The sequence below is a fragment of the Borostomias antarcticus genome (genome assembly GCF_949987555.1).
Source record: "Borostomias antarcticus genome assembly, chromosome: 1".
NCBI classification, from domain to species: Eukaryota; Metazoa; Chordata; class Actinopteri; order Stomiiformes; family Stomiidae; genus Borostomias; species Borostomias antarcticus.
In genome coordinates this window covers 20,300,860-20,315,996 of record NC_140234.1, presented here as the reverse complement: position 1 = coordinate 20,315,996, position 15,137 = coordinate 20,300,860, and the positions used below count along the sequence as shown (strand labels likewise).

General features: G+C 46.6%; 1 protein-coding gene across 1 annotated transcript; it reads right to left on the bottom strand.

Annotated features, from left to right (window-relative positions):
* Positions 1 to 4,829: 4,829 nt before the first annotated feature.
* Positions 4,830 to 14,307, bottom strand: tgfb1a (transforming growth factor, beta 1a). The gene is made up of 7 exons (XM_084441956.1): positions 14,108 to 14,307; positions 12,345 to 12,774; positions 6,792 to 7,061; positions 6,131 to 6,356; positions 5,825 to 5,975; positions 5,110 to 5,220; positions 4,830 to 4,965 (listed from the first exon to the last, which is right to left on the bottom strand). Exons 2-7 carry the CDS (start codon positions 12,673 to 12,675, stop codon positions 4,918 to 4,920), a joined length of 1,137 nt encoding a protein of 378 aa, XP_084298082.1. The 5' UTR covers positions 12,676 to 12,774; positions 14,108 to 14,307; the 3' UTR covers positions 4,830 to 4,917.
* Between the last annotated feature and the right edge of the window lie 830 nt (positions 14,308 to 15,137).

The following is a 15,137-nucleotide window of genomic DNA, read 5'->3' as shown; positions in this document are numbered from 1 at the left end:
ATGGGAGGGTCTAGGGAAAGGTGGGAACGCGCACAAAACGGGGAAGAGGAGGCTGATTAATATCCCGTCGTATGCATGTAAACTGCGGGGTAAAGCGCACGTCTGTTTTGCAGTGACATTTCTCTGCCTTTGAAAAGCAGCTGTAATCCAGTTGCGCGTAACCCACTAGCCTACACATAACCATGTCCCCTGTTAATTATGAACATACAGTTTTATGAACTGCATAGATGGGGGAGCAGTTATTATTCAGTATTTTTGATCATCCGATATTCGTGCAAAACTGATATTTAGGTCGCATAGCCTACTAATCAAACTGGTCTCAGATAGATCATATAGGCCTGAAATTATTCAAAGGCAGTAAATTACGATTATAACGTGGACTGGATCATTCACAATGCAGACATTCACTAATTACAATTGGCAGCATTCAGGGCTACAAGGTTTTGTAATTAAACAATTGGCTTTAGAAAATGAATATATGCCAGGGATACCCTAATGCACTTGCAAATAAGATAGGCTACACAAAGCCGATGCGATGATCGAGTTACACCATACAACAGCAATGGCCAGCCTAAAGATAGCCTACTACATCAGCCCTCATAATTTCAAGCAGTCAATTACAGAGGTAGCCTAATTATGGACAAAGCAAGAATGCATACTGCAAGTCGCTATATTTTCGCCGCGCGCAGTAGGCTACTGTTTGAGGGCGGTGCTGTGCGCTGATTGCGCATTGAGGCACATGCTTTGTACATCCAGCGCAAACTGAAGACACCACGCACGCTTTCTGCGGACTGCCCAAGGCGCTGTTTACACTGTGCTCGCAAACGTTAGTACATCTGCCCCTTGGACTTCAGACACCCATCATTTGGACCCGTAGTGCATTGTAACATTAACAGTAAAAGCATAATTGTAGTACATCTGAATACAAGACAATGGGTTGCTTGTATTTCAAAGCACAAAGTTTCACTGAAGCATTTTTAGCAGCAATTTCTGAAGGTGTGTGGTCCCTTGTCCCCTCTCTCTCCCTATCTCTCTCTTTCATGCTGTCTATATATTTTCTCCCCTATCCTACATTGTTAGACTGTGGAAACAACTAAGGGCCCAGGGAGCATCTTCAAAGACCTGCCCAGTTAGGGCGGGGCCAAAACACTGAGATGAGAAACGAAAAGAGAAAAGGAAAGACAGAATGAGAGACATGGTCTGCTGACTCAGGCAGCGATAACCATCTTCTTTGGAGCAGGTGTGACAGGAGAGAGAAAGAGAGAGAGAGAGAGAGAGGAGGGATGAGAGCAAGGAGGCGAAGAGAGAAAAAAATGTAACTGCAAGCCTCTTTCTAACTAAAAGTGTATTGCTGTCGTGTTACGTGTCATGATCCTTTGGCCGATGACAGGGCAACAAGAGCCTTGAGAATAGTCTCCAACCCTCTCTGAGACATTATTTCTGGTTTCAGAAAGGCGTGCGTCAGGCTGGCATGTGTGCCTGAGTGCACGGATATGTGTGTGTCATAGGACCAGAGCAGCACCTGGAGCCACAGTGGTCCAGAGCAGCTGCATGTCTCTAGAGGATAGCAGAGCAGCAGGAGGGCAGGGTGTGTTATTAAGGTCACAGGAATTACACCAGCTCACTTTGCTGCTCCGCTTTTAAATGAGTAGTTGTGGCAAAGGATCTGTGGACATATAATTGCCGATGTCGTAGTCGTTCAAATGAGAGGAATTACAAATGCATTTTCAAGACATAGACAAGTGGCAGGCAGGGTGACTCAGCTCACATTTAGCATGGTCACTTTTCATTGTTTGCCTGTAAAAAGGAGCAACGTTTAAACAGGCAGTATAAGTTGAATTGATGTTGCCTGAATCTGTGCTTGAAGAAGCAGAGAAACAAATCACATGGATGCAATTATGGACAGTTCCTGACAACACTGACCTACATTCATTCAATGTGTTTTGACACAAACAGCTACAACAGTCCATTTTATTGTTATTAACTTGGCATGTGGTTTTGTAATAAAATAACACATACTTGGCTTTGAACTACATCAATCATTGTTGGATACTGAGTAAGCATACCCATCTCTTTCAACAATGATATCATAATGAATGTTTGATAGAGCTATTTCTCTCTCTCAAAATCCTCCCTTCTTCCCCTCTCAAGTCTCCCTCTCTCTCTGATTCTCTCACGAAGCATGTTGCAACAGAGGTGTAATAACACACTCAGGCCCTCTCCCCTGGCTGTGGGCAGCAGTGTGTGTATGTATTATTAGTGGAGCCCTGCTCTGTGGCAGGGGGTGTCAGCAGTGCAAGTGTCTGTCCTGCAACAGGCCCCCCCGGGCCAGAGGAGCTGCAGCTGCTCAAAGGTGAGCCTTGGTGGGTAGGAGGGCAGGCGGACTTTAAACCTCCCCTTGGGACTCTTCTGTCAATGCCCTGATGGGTTTATGTGACACTTAACAACCACACTGCTTTGTTTGGCCATTACTGGGAAAATGAAACAGGTGGAGGCCCGACCGGGGAGGGAAGCTGGTTTATGATCTACGTTTCTACACCTCAGACATCTCTATTAGACAGACTCTGCCCAGTTAACAAAGCACATGTTGTACCTTGGAATTATAAGAAAACAAGAGCTGGCAGGGGGTCGGGCTCCATGATATTGGAGGTTCGAGGTGGTGGTGAGATGGTATGAAATTATGTTGATCGCGTTTCATGTTATTTTGTTTTTTCTGTGTGCCAAGTGTGCTATCCAAATGAGGCGCTTTGTCTCGGCCTCTGACAGGAAAATTCCAAGAAAGCCTTGGGTAACATGTCTACCTCAGGAACAAGACGGCACAGATCACTGTCACCCTGTTACCATCAGCCCACCTCCCTCACAGTTAGAGATGGCATACCGCTCATTTAAGGCACCCAACGCCGATCTGTTTGGGCCAGGGCCATGTTGTCAGTGGTTGCAGTGTTTGCATGCATGTACAGTATGTGTTTAATTTTCCATGCAGTCACTGGCCTTAAGTCTGGGACTTACCAACGCGTCTGGGCCTGCTCTTCTCATTCCCAATGCAGCAGTCTTATGAGCTGTCAGAGTCCTGAGAAAGAGAGAGCAAGAGATAGAGGAAAAGAAAGGGTGAGACATACAGACAGAAAAAGTGGCCCATCCCTGCAGGGAGAGACAGTACCGGGAATGGGGCTGTCCATCCAGGAACGTGGGTCCCTCACCCATCTGTGAAGCCCTGCTCAGCTCAGAGCTCCTGCTTAGTCAGGTCCTAGAGTGAGCCCAGGTGTGCACTGTTTATCTTACTGTGGGCTGCACACACATGGCACATACAGGGATTTTCCACTGTTAGATCCTCTTCTGATGATGGCAGGCCAACACTAACTCCACCTCCAGACACACATAAAAACATGCAGATGCACACATATGCACTTGAATGGAAACACGCGCGTGTGCGTACACACACACACACACACACACATACAGCTTTACATGATTTAGAGGGAAAATATACTCTACTACTATTTCATCTTTTCCCTTGCTCTCTGGAAATCTTCAACAATAATGCAATAAACTAACAACATCAATGTTTATTTCAAGTTGTTATTTACAGTGAAGAGAGAATGACAAAATTGCAAAAGTGCAAATTTAAAGACATAAAACTAATAAACTAATCCAAAAAGTTTGTGTAAGCTCATTGCTGAAAGTGAGATGTACTGTATAAAATGCTGATTTCACTTTCTCAAATGAACTGGAATGTGCAAAAAGCATCACTCTACAAAATTTTAAAAACAAACATCGACTTTGTCTTTAAATAAAGGTGATAAATTCTCCCTAATTTACTGCAGCAATGACAAACAGCATCTGCGTACATTGAGTCAATGGTGCTCCCTTAAAAACAACACCACAACCACATCCCCTCCTATCCCTCTAAAACAACTAGGCTATAAACCAGGGGGGAGAAAAACATGGCGTCACCACCAATACAACCACTGATATTATTCAGGCCTTTGACAGCACGCAAACTTCCCACGGACACGCCAGCAGCCACACAGACAAACAAACAGGGCACTCTAGAATTACATTGGGGTAAAGCTAAATAAACAGGTCAAAGTGAAGGATGGTTCAAACACATAGGGACACCAGCTCCTGCCTCTCAGTCAATGGGGGTTGCCCAAGGTCAGGGACCGTCTCTGTGGGCTGCTATTGACAAAACTCCCCCCCGAGACACCTGGTCCAGCTGGGGAGGCAGGGGGCGGAAAGGACCAGTAAAAAACACACTACCCTCCCAACTGTGACTCACCGTCTCCAGCAAAAGTCCTTTCATACAAACATGTGGTGTGGTGCGGTGTCCTCTCACACAAATGTGACATGAGCGCTTTGTGGGGATAGTTTTTTTTTTGTTGCCAGTGACAGGTGTGCAAAATGTTCCTTGGGATTCCTTTTGGTCATGTTGGGTTTTAGGCCAGTCCAGTTGTCCCCTCCTCTGAAGGTCTCATAGACCCCCACAACACACCCCTGACCTCTGTGCCCCACATGCTGCCAATCACTACACCTTAAACTCTCCAATGTAACAAATAAATTAACTCAGTCAATGGAATGTATTTGGTATTTGAAAAGCATATATTCATAATATTAAAAAAATATCTGTATAAAAGTAAATTGTTCTTGTCCTGGTCTTGATCCAACAATGCCAGTCAACTGAGGCAGGCCTACGGCAAGTAGGGAAGGTCTATCAAGGCTGGACCTTGGTGATGCTGATGGTGTCCTCCCATTCCCTTCTCCATTTCCTTGTCCTTCCTTCCTCTCTCACTCCTCTATGTGCAGGGTCCTCCAAGTCTTTGTCCATAACGTGTGTGTGTATATATATGTATGTGTATGTGTGTCTGTGTGGTCAGGAGACAAGATGGCTTGGCTTGAGGAGGCTATCTCCTTAGGCTTTTAGCTACACTTGCAGGACTTCACTATCATATTGGACAGCTGCTCCACCTAGAAAAAAAAACAAAAGGAGGCAAAAATCATTACCATTGGCCCATGTGACACATAAAATGGTCACAACCAAACTATTTTTCAGACTCAACATCTATTGTAACACCCGGTCTAAAGCACGGACTGTAGGGTGTTGCTGTGTACCTTGTGTTGCCTCCCCACATAATAGAGAATTGGCAGTGGGTCCAGGACCTGGGGGACACAGCAGGGCTGGGCAGAGGCACCGGGGTTGTGGTGTTTATACAGGGCCAAGATCTGCAGGAGAGAAAAAAGACAGCCACATCATCAGCACGGCCACTGCCAAGGCAATAGTAACAGATGAGGTCTAAAAATCAGAGGACTAACATGTCTGTGTCTTAGAGAGAGAGAGAGGGAGCGAAACAGAGAGTGAGAGAGACAGAGATAGAGGGAGATAGAAAGAGAGCAGTGCCAGTACTGTACATGTGTTCTGTGTGCTCACACCATTGTGAGACAGTGTGACCTATTTATGACCTCTCATACAGTGGAGAAGTCTACCTGCTATGGTAAGTATGCCCCCACTAAGACTGTGGTCTGAGTCTTGACTGAGTTGAAATTGAGCAAAAGAGGCACGAGGGAGAGTATTTTGAAAGCTCCGTGTCCACTAATGTCACTGCTGATCTTAAATCTGTTACAGATCTATCATTAAACCAACTCTGTTTGGAGAAGGAAAAAAAGCCTGAAATTACCAGATGTTTGCAAAAAAATGTGCATGGAGAATTGTAATAACCTGATATTAACACATTTTGTTTTCAGATTAATCAATACAGTAGTTATTTTAAAATGGTTGAGTGGTTGTGAGTGAGTGCTCTGGTGGAGAGGTGCCATTTTGGCAGTGTACCTGAGAATATTTGTTCTCTGCATTCCAGATATAGGTGCATGAGCCCATGCAATAGTTGGCATGGTAACCTTTGGGTTTGTGAATCCACTTCCAGCCCAGATCTTTTCTGAAGTCGATGTACAGCTTCCTCATGCAGCAATTCTCTGTACTACTGCAGGGAACAACAACAACAACAAAAAACGTTACAACTTGGTTGATAGGAGAACAAACATGGAATGAATACTATTGGTTTTAGGACACTGAAGCAACAAAGTAATGAGATGCAGAACTATAATGCTGCAGAACATTTTGAGGAGCGGTCCTTACTCTGTGCAGGTCTCCTCTCCGGTTGTAGCTCGTTTTTTGCGTGAGGTAAGGTGGCTGCTGCTGTTCTTAGGAATAGACATGGTCAGGATGTGGGGCTTAGGCATCGCCTTTGCCATGGCCCCCGTGTCTCCTCGCACCTTGTCTACCCCAGAGATGCTGAAGCGGAATTCGTCCACCAGCTTCCCACATTCACAGTACAGCTTCAGCTGTAAGCCCTGATCCTCAGCTGTTTAACACACACACACACAATCTGTCACGATCCTCAGCTGTTTAACACACACACACACAATCTGTCACAACACTGGCTCTGACCGCTTTAAGTAGCAGAGCTGCACACTGATTCAGTGCTTATAATTTTGTTAAACTGTAGAGAAATTGACAATAACATAGCTAATGTACCATATTTATAAATTAGCTATTTTATATGTCAGATAATTATAACCACGGCATCTCATGTCAATGTCATTTTATTTCTATAGCACCATTCATTCAAATGAATGTAGCACATAGTGCTTTACATAAAAATAGATTGATACAACATAAATCATGTAAAAACAATGAGAACAGATTCAAAAGAAACACATTTAAAATTAAAAGACTTAAAAATGTCAAAAAGAGGATGCCATCGTCGAGGGGCAGACTCCAAAAGTGACTCACTCACCAGTGCCCTGGAGCCATTCCTTGAGGGTCTGTGTGACGTCGAAGGACAGCCAGCGGTCCTTCCAGGAGATGGAGATGAAGCGTGACCCCAGGTAGCGTGCGTTGTCCCCCAGGCCCTGGTAGAGCTCTAGCCTCTGCTCTGTCTGCATGTTGGTGTTCTTGATGAGGAGTCTCAACTCGGCGCTGTACAGCAGATTGTAGTCCCCCAAACTTTCACGCATCTCCGTGGCATTGAACAGGAACTGGATCTGCTGCTTGGTGCTGTTTCCACCTGGTGGGCACAGACAGAGGTTGATAGAGAGGCGTTCGCACGGTCTCCGTTAGGGGACTGTACAGAGGGGCTTTCATGACAACGCGGAAAGCACCTGTGGGCCTTGGAGCAGAGTCCATCTGCTGTTTACGATGGAATATCCTATAACTGTCAAACAAACAAGCGTTTCACCTGTTGTCTGCCTAGCCTCTTAATGAGTCTCAGCAGTGTGTCTGCATCATATCAGTATTCCCATGCAATGTTTGTGTCCACGCCTGTGTGTCCCAGCCTGTCCATGTCATGACAGAGGAGGAGTGTCTCCCCTGAAAACCCTGACAAAGAGCAGAGCCAAATCACTGATGGTTTACACAATACATGTACCAGGCGTTGCATCACACGGAACAGAACGGTCAAGACGGAGGCATGCTGAGATAAGGGTAGACAGGGAGATAAGACAGGAAGGGAGAGAGAGGCAGGAAGAGAGTAGTTACAGAGTGAGCAAGAGTCAAAAAGTGGAAAAAGTCCACAGGACAGGAATTCATGTACAGTATGTGTGTGTGCGCCTGTATGAGTTTGTGTCTATGCATGTATGACGCGTGAATGCATGTGCGTGGGGAGTGTGGAACCTCTGGCCCGCGCCCAATCGCTCTCTGCTCTGCCCCAGCCTACCAAAAAGTGAATTATCAGGAGCTCACCTCCAACACAGATCCAGTAATCGCCCTCTGACAGCAGGGACTGGGACCAGGCCATGGGAAGAACCAGGATGTTCTTGCCCAATACCAAGCAATACCAGGATACTCCCCATTAGGGATGTGCACGGTTAACCGATTTCTCGAGTACCCGAGTAGGCAATCTGCTAGTCGGAAAATAAATACTACTCGGTTAATCTAAAGGCTATACAATATGGCATGTTTGGCCGTGAAAGCGCGCATTTCTGAGCGCCTGTGCCCTTCTTCAATTGTTACCAAAGAGGATAGAGCGTTGGCGGCTGCCTGGAGAAAAGCGCTGTATACGGAGCGCTCAGGCGTTTTGAAAACATTGCCATCTCAACTTTTCAGAAAGGTGCTGCCAACGTCACTGCGGCTCTTTCAGGCAACCAATGATCAGATATTAGATAGGGCATGACTCGTCAGCTGTCTGGGGATCCCGGGGGAACCCCCTGATCAGATATTAGGTAGGGCATGACTCGTCAGCTGTCTGGGAATCCCGGGGGAACCCCTGCCTGGCTATTAAACGGAATATCTGAAAGTGCACCGATCGTAAAAATAATAAATGCAGCCAGTTGTCAGGGGCAGTGATGACTGATTACTAGTTGATTACTGTCTAGCCAGCTAACTGGTTACGTTTTAAAAGCTATATTTATTTACATGGACACAATTCTTGGGTGCAAAGTTACGTGGTCACAAAAACTAGCAATAATTAGCCCATGGGCTTGCTAATGCTAGATGTCCATGGTTCGGTTTTCCATACTGTTAAGCATTTTCGGATCAAACTACACCGTGGTTTTGCATAGTGTTAAAGCATTTTATGGATCGAGCCTCGGACTTTCAAACCTGTTACAGCGTAGGTAGCCTATGAGAGAACTATAGACTTAAGCCTATATACAGTATATGCCACTTCATTTGTTTTGTTTTGACAATTAAACGCTGGTACCGGGTCTCTGATGTTGTTTATCTGCATACTGTGCATAGTAGGCAGTGGTGTGAGTGGACTTTGTACTCTGGCTCCAGGCAGCACTCCCATCATTTAGCGGTAGTCTAATCATGTTGGTAATGAGCCCTGAGGTGGTGCTGAAAAAGACAGCGAGTACCAGCACAGGCCCATGTGCGTATAGCCTACTCCTATAGTTTTCCAGCCTGCTATACATACATATTGAATGAATAGGCCTGTTGTTCAATAAATCTATTTAGTTTTGCATGGACATTTCTCTAATGAAGGCTTGACGCCAAAACATCCATTATTGTCCAATAAATTGGAAATAGGCAGTGAGTGCCGCGGTGCTTTTTAGATAACGCTAAAAATTAATTCACTTGTTATCCGGCATCGGCAGTAAAGGCTTGGTTTAATACTTAATTTATATTAGTAAATTGGTTGCATATTGTAGGCTTAGAGTTTTCAGAGTAGCCTAACGATAGGCTTAATAGGCTATGAGCTGGGCAGTGCATCCACATTAAAAGGCTGCGTTTTTCGATTCCGATAGCTTCATGAAAACCTATGGGTTATTCAATCTGATGATAAGTAATGCATCCAACCACACATCAACTTTTAAATATGTTTATTTGCAAGGGCATGGACGAGACATGAAAGCACCGCCACGGTAATAACGGCGGAAAAAAACGTATTCCCCTCCGAGGGGGCCGGGGTTAAATGCGCTCTGTCTGGACGGTATCTTATTTTGAGTAATCTTTTTTTTGAGTAATCGGTTACTCGAGTAGGATCAGGTTAGGTTACTCGGTTTTAAAATTAGTCGAAATTCCCATCCCTACTCCCCATGACCGCCTCTATATCATATTGAACGTACACTATCATCATAGCCCAGAGATAAGAGAAGCTTAGCTTCAAGAGTTCCTTGGGTAGCATGTGGTTATTTCGTGACTTACACACAGAATTTGAATGAAGGTTTTGTGGAACATGTCTGTTGGACAACCTACCAACGACAGACTGATGTACTTGGGCCTTTTAGTGCTCATGTGAGGAAGAAGAGACAGGGGCAGACGGACACACACCACATGCATAACACCTGCAAGGAAGCCATTGCCTTTTGGTGGTGCCCAGAAGAAAGTGTGGAGGAAGATGGGGTGTGGTTATGAAACAGGAAATGAGGTCATTTCCCATATCCAATGTAGTGCCATAATTACAGCAACACTTTCATATAATTCATATGAATATATACATATTTCATATAATTTCTGATTTCCACTCAGGGTAGCACCCTTGGCCAGTTAGGGTGGCACCTATTAGTTTAATAGTTAAAATGGTGCATAGACAGTGGGGGAGTATGGAGGCCTAATTTGGCGTTCTAGCCCAGGTGTTGGGAGCGCGGAGCCTCAGCGCAGCATTCTAGCCTGGGTGTGGGGGAGTATGGAGCCCTAGGTTTGTGTGGCTCTGCTTGCTAGCCTGGGTGTGTGGAGGGATTTGTGTGTTTAATCAGGGCCTATCTCATGGTAAGCCAGAGACAGCTGTTGTGACAGGTACAGAGACAGCTCTGTAATTACCACTGGGAGGAACCAGGATTCCAGCAACAGCCTAAATACCTGCCTCCTCCATAGGCTCAGCACTACCTTCAACCAGCCCACTCGCCCTCTCTGCTCCCTTTGTCCCTCTCCACCTCTCTCAGCATCTCACGCCCTCCATAGCACTACCCCACCATGCAACATGCTAGTGGTTTGCTTTGGAAGCCCTTACCTCCATGGCCAGTACGACCCTAATCCTCCTATCTCTATACATTTCCAGTGGTTAGTCCCTCTCTACGTTGGGCTTACTACCATATTACTCTCTCACAATGTTGGCTGGGCTCTGAATAGATCCCCGAGTGCCAGTTGGACTGTCGGATAGTTGTGATGAGTGATGTGTCCTGTCTCATACAATGCAGTAACATAGCCTTCTGGCGGGAGGGGATATGACATTATCAAACCATTGCAGTCGGAGCCTGAAGCCATAAAGCTATAAGGTATTGTGTCCACAAATATGCATCTCTGCAGGGCAGGTATTCAGGGTTATCGGAACAAATGTGAGATACAGAATCCAATAAAAAAAAAAAAAACACAAACTGAAATGACTGATGGGAACGGTAATGAACATAAATGCACTATTCTGTAATTAAATTCCTCTCTTAATTAGTTTATTTGAACAAGAGAAGAACAATGTAGAAGAAAACAGTAGAGCCAGTGTACTGATTATAATAACAATACCTTACAGTGACATTACCTAACCATTTTCTATAATTCCCTGCCAAATACACACACACACACACACACACACACACACACACACACACACACACACACACACACCCCTTTTCATAATACATTTGGCATTCTCTACAAGTTATGTGAAGGGTAAACAGCTCAGCTTGGGGGGATATGGAGATGGATGGGATGTTCTGTGCCTCCGGCATTCCACCGAGGTACAGTAGGAAACATAGCAGCTTCCCCTCGGGCACCATTTCTACCAGACCTGAGTCACTCAGAGACCCAGAGGCCAATCAGGCTTCCTTCCTGCCAGGCTGGCCAGTCACAAACAGACCGATAATACACTCAGGCGGGAGAGAGGCAGCAGCAGGGTAGGAAGAGAGGGGATGAGAGAGAGAGAGAGAGAGAGAGAGAGAGAGAGAGAGGGGAGGGGGGGAGTGAGAGGCGCGAGGGGATGTGGTGAGTGAGGAGTGAGAGGGGGGAACAGGGAGAAGAGATAGTGAGGGCGAGGGAAGGGGCAGAGAGAGAGAGAGAGAGAGAGTGACAGAGCAAGGAAGGGAGAACCCAACACTCAAGTTACAGGAAACCCCCCATCCCTGGGGGGAGAGAGAAGGAAAGAGAAAGAGAGAATGAGAGAGGGAAAGAAAGAGTGCGTGGCGTGTCTTCTGTCCACTGACTGTACCATGCTCCCAATCTCTGATAGTCTGCTCTTTGACGCTTCTCTAAGCACAACATGTTGGCTTTGTTCTGCCTGTGGTTCCTGGAGAGCACCGAACAAGGGATAACTGTATGTCTCTCTGTATGTATGTCTCTCTGTCTGACGTGGAGGATGAAAGGAGAGCAGTAGATGACGGTTAAGCAGAGGTGGTGCACGAACTGGGAGAAACAAAAGAAGGCACACATGGTGAAAGGGGCAGGGCGATGACTTCACAAATCAAATGAAAGGCTAACCAACCAAGCCAAACCAAGAGGCCAACAGCACAAACAATAGTGCAGTAAAAATACCATGGATACCATGAAAACAATGCAGAGCGTCATAACAGATGCAACATCAAGTCGAGTTGTTACTGCTATAATCTCTATAACTTACAAGCTGCCTGAAGATGTTTGCTAGAGAACAGGAGGGTTACACATGTTGAGGGAATTTATGAGTCCTTGAGTTTCAAGTGCAATCAATCACTGTGCTAGTGACTGCTGTTTTGCATTATATGTTAGGTTTTCTACATTTGTAAATATAGGCATTGAACCACGACCAACCTCCTTCTCAAAGAACCAGTGTGTCTCCCTAGAGTGAGCACATGTGTGTGTGCGTGCAAGTGTGTGTAGGGTGTGTGCGCGAGCAAGTGTTCACGCTCTTCTGCATGTGTAATGTATGACAAGTCTCTCCTCTCACCTGGCTTCATGGTGAACTTGTGGACCTCCTTGGCAAAGTACTCCTCCTCCTCCTGCTGTACGGACGGCGGCTGGGGCCGGAGCTGTTGCTCCTTGATCATCTCCTCCGTGCTGTTGTAGAGGGACAGCATGGCGTCAGGGATCTTCTCTCCCTCGCCGGCCTGCCCCTCCTCGGGCTCCTTGGGCAGCCGCAGCTTGCTGAGGATCTGGCCCCTGATGGCCTCGATGCGCTTCTTCTTCACCAGCTCCAGGTCCAGCGTCTTGCAGGTGGACATGCCGCTCGCGTTGCCCACCGCGCACAGCACCGCCAGTGCCAAGCATGCCAGCCTCATGGTAGCCCCCCCGCCGTCTGCTGCTCAGCTTGGCTCGGCGCCTCTCTGCTCCGGTGCTCGACAGCTCCTCGCACTCCTTTCTCCCCCGATGCCAGGGATCTTTAGGGAACAGTGAATCACTCAGAGCTGAGGTGTGACTGACGCAAGGTGTTTACGGGCCACGTAACAATTACAGCAGTGTGGGCCAGTCCCGGAGCTTCCCGCTAACACCGAGGGCTGCTAATGCTGCTGCTGCTTCTGCCGCTGTGGAAACCACCTAAGACTGCACTGGGCCAGCAGGGGAGAATCCCAACAGGAAAACAACGCTGTGATGAGCCAACCTCTGACTCAGCCCCAGGTAAACGAGCGGCGTGACGTCTCTGACGCTGTAGCCCAGCCAAACAGAGCTGTCAAACAGCCAGAGCCAAGTGGGCACTCAGGCACAATGCCGGCTACTCTTAGGGGACTGACACTACACCCAATCACCCAAAACAATTCAACACAAGTTGGCCACCCTACAGAGCTGAGCTGGCACCACAGAGAGACTCTCTAGTTTCTCTACAGTATTCAAATCCTGTCTCACCCCAGGCAAATATATATACTAGCTCTCATCAGCTTAGCGCTAGTTCAGATCTGGGCACTCTGTCTTTACAGGCCCTCAGAGACTACTACGGTGAGTGTGAAGAAAGCTGTCTGGTGTAACACGGAGCCAGATGACGAACTATGCTGATGAGAACTTGACTCTCACTTACTCACTCACCTCAATGATTGGTGATTAGTCTGCTTATGTTCTCTTCTTGACCTCTTCGTCTCTGTTCGGACTACTTTGAATTTATCTGTGCTCTATTCACAGACCAGCCCCTATCCTGTACTCAGATGCTCTCCTGAGTGACGTCTGTAAACGTTCCTAACAAAGAGAAATGAACAGGGCTGTGCTCAAAGTATAAATGGGGCCCTCCTATTTTTCCTTCTGAAGTTTGATCAGATGACCTCTGGCTTCCTCTCCCCGGTAGATAAATTTCCCAGTGGATTTGAGTCAGCCTTCAGTTAATCAGATAGCGAAGTGGCAGGGAGAGCATGTGCAGTAATACTGGCTCTTACAGCACCAAGCACTGAGGTCAGAAGAGTGCATTCTCGTCATGCACTTTAAACCATCTACTGTAGTAGCAGTACTAACACCTACAGTACATGCAACAGTTTTAGCTGAACTGAAAATAATTTAAGTAATATTTACTATAGTTCCCTAAACCAACTGCCTCTTTTTTCTGTGTGAAGCAACACTTCATGATACAGTATGCCTATGGTAAGTTACTTCACAAGAACAGTATCACCCTGACTATCCCCGTGACTGCTCTCACACACAAACACATGAGCACAAACACACAAAGACTTGTTCACATTCTCTGAACAAGTCTATTGACAGGGACTGAAGTGAAAACAGTTCAACGGGTACCTTGTGCGGAAAAACAGAGCAGCCTCCTCCTGTTCCGGGGAAAGATAGGCAAAGGGATGTACACAGCGAGTCCTTGGGTGAGGGTACCAATAAGAGTCCGGCACAGCAGCAGTAGCAACAACAACAACAGTAGCAAAGAGTTACAATTTATCTGATTTCACACGGCCCCGGTGATCGGATTGCAGAATCTTAACCGTCCTCTTCTCCCTCCGCTTGAGTCTGCGTCTCGTCCTTTATGCCCTCTTGTGCAGCTCCTCACTTCAAAACACTTCACACACCTTTTCTCCTCTTCCTCTTGTCCTCTGGCAGAACACTTTTCACGACACTTTTCACACAGTCACTCTATTTAACTGTCTCTCTGTTCCTCTCTCTGTTCCCCCTCCTTCTCTTTCCCAGTACCCTCTCTCCCGGTGCTTGTCAGAGCTTGCTGGTGACAAAATGATTTGTGTGAGCTCTACGTTCAGCTAGCTTCTCTCTCTCTCTTTCTTCTTTTTTTTTCTGGTTCCTGTTACTTGTCTAATAGAGCGAGGAGCTCTCCGCCCAGGAAATGAGGCTAACGGCCGCGGTGTAAAACATCTGCTTATGAACAGAGCACTCCTGCCTGCGTTCTATCCGCAGCAAGAAGCCAGAGGCAGCACTCGCTGAATGACTGACTTAGTGCCACCGGCTCTCTCACACTCCCGGGCCTGTCCAGCACTCCGGCTGTGATGACTGACATGTCAACAAGCCTTGCATGGCACTAGTGTCTGGCCAACTGACCGCCGCATTTACCTGCTGCCAGCCAAGCTGACCGCCTGCAAGGCAAACAAGTGGAGCCACTCAGTACCAACTGCCCCAAAGAAGTGAATTTCATATTATGGGGTACCAACAGGGTTGGCTGTGTGTTCCTCAGTTTGGATGTTTTCACTTGAAGTGAGAAGTGAAGTGAGAAGGAGACACATCATCACTGTGTATCACTTTTTCTTTACTGTATCTGAAAGGAAGTGGGATTTCATCAAATTTACCATGAGTTTGCAGTGGGAACTTTTAT